The 8,629-nt window shown below is 32.0% G+C and overlaps 2 protein-coding genes across 2 annotated transcripts; one reads left to right on the plus strand and one right to left on the minus strand.

The window, feature by feature from the left end:
• The first annotated feature begins 342 nt into the window (after positions 1-342).
• LOC111889739 (pentatricopeptide repeat-containing protein At5g61990, mitochondrial) lies at positions 343-3,327 on the plus strand. Its single transcript, XM_023885893.3, has 2 exons — positions 343-3,044; positions 3,153-3,327. Exon 1 carries the CDS (start codon positions 564-566, stop codon positions 2,919-2,921), a length of 2,358 nt encoding a protein of 785 aa, XP_023741661.1. The 5' UTR covers positions 343-563; the 3' UTR covers positions 2,922-3,044; positions 3,153-3,327.
• LOC111889740 (protein ACTIVITY OF BC1 COMPLEX KINASE 7, chloroplastic) lies at positions 3,284-7,987 on the minus strand. The gene is given in 18 exon segments (XM_042897934.2): positions 3,284-3,357; positions 3,452-3,593; positions 3,669-3,773; positions 3,894-3,968; positions 4,077-4,138; positions 4,206-4,349; positions 4,352-4,445; positions 4,519-4,575; positions 4,917-5,087; positions 5,171-5,262; positions 5,546-5,600; positions 5,696-5,789; positions 6,171-6,264; positions 6,339-6,426; positions 6,506-6,631; positions 6,731-6,874; positions 6,944-7,466; positions 7,688-7,987. Coding segments are annotated over 17 exon segments (2,124 nt in total). The 5' UTR covers positions 7,451-7,466; positions 7,688-7,987.
• Between the last annotated feature and the right edge of the window lie 642 nt (positions 7,988-8,629).

Consider the following 8,629-nt stretch of genomic DNA (forward strand, 5'->3'; position numbering starts at 1 on the left):
ACAAATATTTGATAATATAAGGACAAAAACTTAATTAATCTAAACTGACAACAATTACTAGGGCTTGTATGACGTTAGTTCGAAAAATATAACATGATGAATATATAATAAGTATTAGAAAACAAATAGAAATGATAAATTAAAAAAATATCATAAAAAATGACGAATTATATAAAAAAAACTATGATAAAATAAATAGTTTATATAATCAAATTACATATTGAAACAATAAATTAGAACTTTGTATTTAATCCTCTAGAAAAATATGTAAAACACAAGTTTCTAAAAACTATGTTTATAGAAATAGCACCGTTAGCCCATGGGCCAAGCCCAAAGTTAACCGGAAACTCAGTCTCAATGAGTGACATTGCAGCACTTCCGCCGTCGTTCCCAACACCCGCAAATCTCCATGAACAATTGCCCTAATTCAATGTCAATTTTCCATTCACTCAGTGCTAAAGACCATGGGAATCTGTAAGCTTTTTCTATTCAGCTTACGATTGAACGCTATCGCTTTCAATTCACCCAACCAGTAATCATCAGTTCATATATACACAACCATAATGCGGAAAATCCTTCTGAAAAACCCCAAATATTCGTCGAGTGTTCATCAAAATGCCATCAAAAGATCCATATCTTCATCTTCTACACTCATTTCCACTTCCACCAAGCAGAATCATCGCTTACTCACTGAAATCAAATCCATTCTTCAATCAGACAACTGGGAATCCACTCTACCTGTTTCACACGTGCCCGGAAAACTAAACCCACACGTCATCCAACTTCTACTTCGAGAAAACCAGGCGGGCATTCAATCAAATTCCAAAACGATGACGCTTTTCGCCATTGCTTTATGCAACTCTAACTTGTATGGATGCGTTAGTCTTGTAATTGACGCAATGATCACGACGGGTTTATCTCCGATCTCAATTTGGGATTCTTTGGTAAGTTGTTATAATGAGAAATTCGATTCTCATTCTAATTTAAATCCCAAGGTTTTTGAAGTGATTGTTGATAGGTTTAGGGTAAAGGGTTTACTAGATGAAGCTGGTGAGATCCTATTACGAAATGACAATTTTGTCCCTAGTCCTCTGTTTTTCAGTTCGTTTCTAAAAGACTTGATTAATGTCAAGAAGCTAGAACTTTTCTGGAAAGTTTGTGAAGTTGTATTGAAAAAAATCGGTTCTTTAGATGTTTATGTGTATACTAACATGATCAAAGCTCATTGTATGGTGGGAAATGTTGAGGATGCAAAAAAGGTTTTTCTTGAAATGGGGGAGAAAGGGTGCAACCCTAGTTTAGTCACATATAACGTGATCATTCATGGTTTATGTAAATCCGGGAGGATTAATGAAGCGATTGAAATCAAGAAAAATATGATTCATAAGGGATTAGTACCTAATGTGTTCATATATAATACGTTACTCCATGGATATTGCAGAATGAAGAGATTTGAAGATGCAAAAATGATATTGAAAGAGATGAGTGACATGGGTTTAGATCCGAATTTTGTGATGTACAATGCTTTGGTCAATGGGTTTATGTCAAATGGTGACGTGGACTCTGCATTGAGGGTTAAAGATAAGATGATTGGTAGTTGTGTGGGCCCAAATTTGGTTGTTTATAATACAATTCTTCACGGTTTATGCAAGGGGCATATGATGGAAAAAGCAGATGAAATAGTGAACGAGATGAATAAAATGGGCGCGAAACCGGATTTTAGAACTTTTAGTTTGTTGATTGAAGGGTATTGTAAAGAGAGACAAATGGTTGATGCTTTTAGGGTTTTTGAGGAGATGAAAAGGGTAGATTTGGAACCAAATGCGAGAATTTACGGGGTTTTGATTATTGGATTGTGTCACATTCGGGATCTTGAAAAGGCATACACGCTTTTGAAAGATGCGAAGAATCTTGAAATTGATGACATGGTGTACGAGGTTCTTTTAAGTTATGTATCGAAAGAAAATGATTATGAAAATACGATTAGGGTTTTTGAGGCGATGAAGGAAGAAGGGAAAAAACCGAATGTGTTTTGTTACGCGAGTGTTATTGGGAGTCTTTGTAGAGAAAAGAAAATGGTGGAAGCAAGATCTTTAATGGATGAAATGATTGAGAATGGTTTAGAGCCAAATGCATGTATTTTTGGAGCTTTTATTAAAGGGTATTGCAATTTAAGTGAATTAAAGATTGCTAATAAGTATTTCTACACGATGATAGGTCGTGGGTTAGTCCCAAATATTGAAATTTATAAAGTTTTAATGGAGGAAAATTGCAAAAATGGTGATTTAATCGACACGTTTTCGATTTTTAGATGTATGCTTTCTAAAAAGGTTTTTTCGGACATTTATACGTATAAAATCTTTCTTGATGGACTTATAAAATATGGAAAATTAGAAGCGGTTTCTAGGGTTTTGGTTGAGTTTAAGAACAAAGGTTTTGTTCTTGATGTCTCATTATGCAACTCGATTGTATTGAATTTGTGTAAGAAAGGAAAAGTTCTAGAAGCTTGGAAGCTTCTAGAAGGTACCGGGTTTTCTTCAAGTATTCATACTTACAATGTTTTATTGAAGGGTTTTTTCAAGATTGGTGATAAAGAGAGAGCCAAAGATTTGTTTGATGAAATTAAGGAAAAAAGTTTGATTCCGAATGATGTCACATATGGTACAATGATTATTGGTTCATGCAAGTTTAAAGATTTAGATACCGCGTGTGGGTTGTTAAATGAAATGGTGGAGAAGGGTGTTTTGGTAAATAGCTTTCTTTATAATCTTCTTGTGGAGTGTTGTTACAATATTGGGGATTTGGAGAAAGCTAAGGAGTTGAGTCGTGAAATGACCAAAAAGGGTTTCGTGTTATCTTCCCGTTTTGACTTGTTGACTTCTAAAGATCAAGAACCCGAAAGAAGCCAAATGGGAATGTGATAAAATGACTAAAAAGGGTTTCTTTGTGTTGACTTTCTGTTTCGACTTTCAAAGATCAAGAACCCCAGAAAGGGAAACGGAGAAAGGGGTAGTTTTGTAAATGAAAAAGCTTTGGAACTTGAGGTAAGACATTACATTCCTCTTTCTTTTGTAATGTTAATAGAAAACATTAAATTAAAATAAACCGTTTGGTTTGACTTTTTTTTTTGTTGACTATTTGACTCTATTCAGGTCAAACAAACTTCGGGGCATTAAAAGCTTTGAGCAGATGTAGGTAAAAATAGCAATGTACTTATACATAAAACGAAGATTATTATTATTTTTTTTTTAATTTTTTTTTTTAAAAATTCTGTAAACAATGGTCAAACCATCTTTTTGAAATCATCAAGCATTTTTACCCTTTGCATAGACATAAGAAATAACACTAGAAGAAAACCTGCATGTAGAAAAATGAATAAAAGATTTTCAGTAACTAAATTGAAAAAATAAAAACTGAAAAAATAATAGAAAATCTGATAATGAAACAACACCTGAACTAATAAATAATCCATTTGCTAAAAATAAGTTGCCATGAATGGTTAATATGACACCAAGATTAATAAGCATACACCAGATAGCTGTATACATGGTTGCAATTTGCAATATTCTTGTCTTTTGAGCTGCTCTTTCAGACTGATATATTTAAATAAGAAAAAAAGATTAAATTTTATGGATTTCATGTGAAGAGGGGTAAAATGGTAAAATTACCTCTAGGACTCTGACATGAAGTTTAATGTCTCCTGTTTCAATTTGTTTGATGAAGTCTTCAATGTGTTGGACTCTGTAAGGCATTGACATGGTGTATGATCTTGCCTGAAAGCGTTTGTTATATTCGATAAATTTATAAATTTGTTCCAAATTTATAAAAATAAAAGGTAAGTTTAGTGTGGAATTAATTATTAATAAAAACAAATGGTGTAAATAATGTGTTACATTATCTGCTTGTTTTTGTATTTCTTGGAGAAGTTGTGTTCCAGTGTGTTGTGTTTGTTTGAGGTACAACAATTCCTGTATTTAATTTGGCAAAAAGACGTTAATGCCCTCGTCTTCATTATAAAAAAAAAAAAAAAATAGGTCTAGAAATAAGAGTTAAGAATTAAGATAATCTTAAATAACCTGTGCATAAGGTGCAGCAATCTTGATGAAAGAAAATTTTGGATCAAGTGTATAACCAATCCCTGAAAGTTACATAATTATGGCGACTTTAGTTTATAAAAAGGGGTATAAATTGGTTAAAGATTCAACCTTCAAGGGTTGAAAATGCCCTCATTACAAAGATGAAGGTGGCTGGAAATCTAAAAGGTTGATCTGTTGCTATAGCAAATAAATCCTACAAAAGTAATAACAACATTTTCATCGATCATATCATATATTGCCAAATTTTTTTTATAAAGTGCTTACGTCACTTATTGCAGCCAAATTCGTGTGCTTATTTGGCATTTGATTTATCGAATTTTCCATAAAATACTTCACAGATCTCCTCACCTATAATTAAATGGTTAGTGGTTTTATTTAAGATGATGAAAACATTTTTAATTGAAAAATAAAAATTACATACTGCTAACATGTCTCCAGTAGGTTGAATCGCTCCAAGACTTATTAAACTGTTCGTAATCTTCATGATTATTGATATTTAAGTGTCAATAACATAGAAAAGATTAAAATTTTCTATTAAAAAAAGGGTTGATTATATAAAAGACCCTAATATTAGGTTCTTTCCGGATTAAACCTTCTTTCTAAAAAATAATCTTTAAAATGTAACTGTTTTTTTTTAGAAAAAAATAATAATGTTGAGTACGGGTCAAATCTAAAATATGGTTTAGCGTACGGGTCAAATTGAAAAAAAAATGGAAAATGTAACTGTTTCTTTAGAAAAAATAAAATAAAATTTAGGTTTACTCGTAAAAAAACGATATATAGGGACTTTTATGTAATTAACCTAAAAAAAATATGTACCTTTTTTTCATCTTTTTCATAAGCAGCATAAAAAAGATCAAATATTTTATCTCTTGTTAAGGATTTAATCTCGCCCATCATCCCAAAATCGTAATAGATTAATGATTCGTCAACATCAATTGCAAGATTTCCAGGATGAGGATCAGCATGAAAGAAACCAGTTTTTAATATCTGTATATTATTATTATTATTATAGATATTTTTTTTAAAAGAAAATGTAGATATATAAAAATAAATTGTAAGATTCTTGAAACCTGAATTAAGTATGCTTCAATTGCACGTGAAGAAATTCTAGATCGATTGTAACCCTTTTTATCTATCGCATCTAAATTATTAATCTTAATTCCTGTAGAAAGAAATTATAAATGTACAAGATAGTGTTCAATCGAGTATTATGACAGAATTAAAAAAAAAAAAATCATGTTTATTTGTCATAGTGTTTGGGCTGATGTGTTTATTTTTCCATTCTTTGATGTTTAATGGATAATTATAAACTATTAAACTATTTTTATTTATATAATCTCTAATAACAACAATATTTAAAAAAAATGTAAAACTTGAATTAAATTATTTTTTTGTTTCTAAAAGTATTTCTAAGTGATTATATTATATGGAGTTCTGATTGAAACCTGGAACATACTCCAATGTAAGCACCTTCATTGCAGTATAATCCCAGAAAACTTGCTACATGAGATATGAATGAAGTGAAGATACAACATCAAACAAAAACTAAACCAATAAAGGGTAAAATAGTCATTTTACTATGAATATTTACATACAGGCACACGGACCCACTTAATATTACGAAAATCCCGACGGAATCTTTCAGCATTTTTGGCTTCATTTACATAATCAATCTCCTGGTATAGAATCCTGCAAATAAATAGTAAATTACGGAAATGGTCCCTGTGGTTTCGTGAAAATAACAGGTTCAGTCCAATTTTACTTTTTCTTACATGGATCATACTTGTGGTTCCTTTTATCGTTTTAAACTGTTATATATATATTTCACTTAACTATTATTCTTATTACTTATACACTTAAAACAAAAAACATAAACTAAATCAACGAGGGTAAAATGGTCATTTTACTAAGACTTAATGCCTCATTCCCAACGGTATTAGTGAGAAGGATCAAAGTCCATCATGAAAGAAAAATCGAAATTGGACTGAACCTGCTATTTTCATCAAACTAGAGGGACCATTTATGTAATTTACTCTCTATATAACTTAAAAGACATAATTGGATGCTTACTTTTCACATTCTTCATAGATCCCCATCCAGTCCTTTGTCAGACCACAAAGAATTTCATTTCTATGAAAAAACTCCGCAATTAGCTTCAAAACTCCTGGAAGAACAAAGGGCAAAATTGTAAAATGTAAACCACAAAACCATAATAGTTTCTTTAAGATGCATACTCACTTAAATCAATCTCAAAAAGCTTCTTGAGACCAGGTCTTTGAACTTTCACAACTACCCTCTCTCCATTATGCAGTATAGCCCTATGTACCTTAAGAAAAAAAAAAAAAAAAAAAAACTTTCATCAAAACTCATATATTAAAATTACAGGTAATAGAAACATAATTTACCTGACCTAGGCTAGCAGCTGCAATTGGTTGATCTTCAAACTCCTTGAACAGTTCATCAACTGGAGCTCCTAATTCTCTCTCAATCAAACACTTTGCTTTTGTTGATGAAAAGGCAGGAACTCTGTCCTGAAATGTATGATTTCATTTCATAAAAAAAAAAAAAGAATATGTGAATATGAATCATATGATATGAAAAGAGATGAAGTTATATTTATAGTTTTATACCTGTAACTTAGCAAGTTCGTGTATGATTTCATGTGGAAATAGATCGGATCTTGTTGATGATAATTGTCCAATCTTTATAAAAGTTGGACCAAGTTGCAATACACGTTCTCTTAACCATGATGCCGTTTTTTTTCTTCTGGTTTTCTGAATACAAAGAGTGGATTGATAAAAGGAGATTTTGAAGTTTAAAAGGTGAGTTTTGTGACGTTAAACCTGTTTGATTTCTGTGAAGCCTCTAGGGTATGACCATTTTGAGTTGTTGAGTAGAAGACGAAGATGGAGGGAAATAACGAATGAACATAGATCTAATGTTCTTTGAACTGGATTGTAATTCTCATTTGCCCAGCTAAAGGTTTCATCTGATGGCAAGATGTTTGATCCTTCGATTGAAGGTTTTTTAACTTCAATGGCTGAAGTGGTCTCTCTATTAACAATCTGTGTTAATCTGGTAAGAATTCCTGGTCGTTTTTCAGATTGAGTCATCGTTTTCATTGCTTCGGTTATAGGAACCATGGCTATTGGGATACGATCCATGTTTAGGGGCTTTCCGTTAGGTTTACCATTGATGCCACTTTTTATGGGGGATTTTGATTCTCTCTTCTGCATCTCAATACGAAACCTGTGAAACCTCTCGATTTTAGGGGAATTAAGTTCATGAGTATCAAGTTTTTGAAGAGAAAAAGAGATTGAGAAGCTGAGATTGTCCAGAATTGCCGCCATTTAAGATGAAACACACCTGAAAGTAAGAAACAACGGAGGAATAGGTAAATGGCGATGTGAGTGAAGCAGAGAAACTTGAATACATTGATTTCATAGTAGGATAGCCCTAATTTTCATTTCAAACTTAAATTGAAGCTATATACTGATACGATACTAAAGAGCAAGTTACTAATGCGATTTGAAAATTAATCAAACAGTTCAAAATGTTGAGATTCAAAGAATAGAGAAGGGAATTACACGAACACAAGTTGCTGAGCTCTTATTCATTCAGTTCATGATAAAAATCCGCAATAGGGAAGATTCATTCAGTGGCAATCAATCAAACTTGGAATAGGAAAATGGTAAAACAAGATCAGGAAACTAACAGGGAAATGTGGTTGTTGACACGGTGGTGGAGGGAATTTGTTGATTGAACAACCCCATGATCAGTTATCAGTAATTCAGCATTCATGAATTCGTGCTGATTGTTATGGTTCCCCTGCGTCTTGAATGTCGTACAGTTAGTTTTACGTGTCTTTCTCCTTTCTATTTTGTGTTCCATAACACGTGATTTATATTTTGTTTACACGAGAAACCCACAAAGGGGTGGTAGGTATGGCCAATTTTGTTTACACGAGAAACTAAAATATTAACATTTCAAATAATTCATGAGTAAATCAAATACGAAAAATAATATGAGTGACTAAATATGAACTAGTTGAAAGTTTGTTACCTTTTTAAGTCATTATATCTTTTTGTAATCATTTCTTATTTTTTTTTTGGGTTAACTTCACCAAAGCAACTTGATAGAATGAATTATGGAGATAGATGATTAATTATGATTTATTAATATATTATGATAATAATATATTAAAGGAGAAATCATATTGTCTAATTAATATTAGTTAATAATTAATTAAGAATTAATTTTGTGGCTAAAAGAGATTAATTAAACTTAGGGGACTAAAACTATCAATTGTGTGATAATTGAATATTGGGCTAATGGACTCCATATTAGAGGAGTGGACGAATTCTATGGGGAAACCCATTAGAAATCGTCCAAGGCCTCTAAGGAGGGAGTCCATGGGCTGCTTAGGGCCTAAACAGTCAAATTACGGTTTCCTTGTTAGATAATCCTAATAGACTCACATATTTAAGGACCCCTAGCGCACCAAAAACATGGCTAACTCATTCCTTAGG

Source organism: Lactuca sativa, chromosome 9 (assembly GCF_002870075.4).
Source record: "Lactuca sativa cultivar Salinas chromosome 9, Lsat_Salinas_v11, whole genome shotgun sequence".
Lineage (NCBI taxonomy): Eukaryota > Viridiplantae > Streptophyta > Magnoliopsida > Asterales > Asteraceae > Lactuca > Lactuca sativa.

Bases quoted from the DNA above. Each gene is read 5' to 3' on its own strand.
- LOC111889739 (XM_023885893.3), top strand. From the start codon at position 564: ATGCGGAAAATCCTTCTGAAAAACCCCAAATATTCGTCGAGTGTTCAT.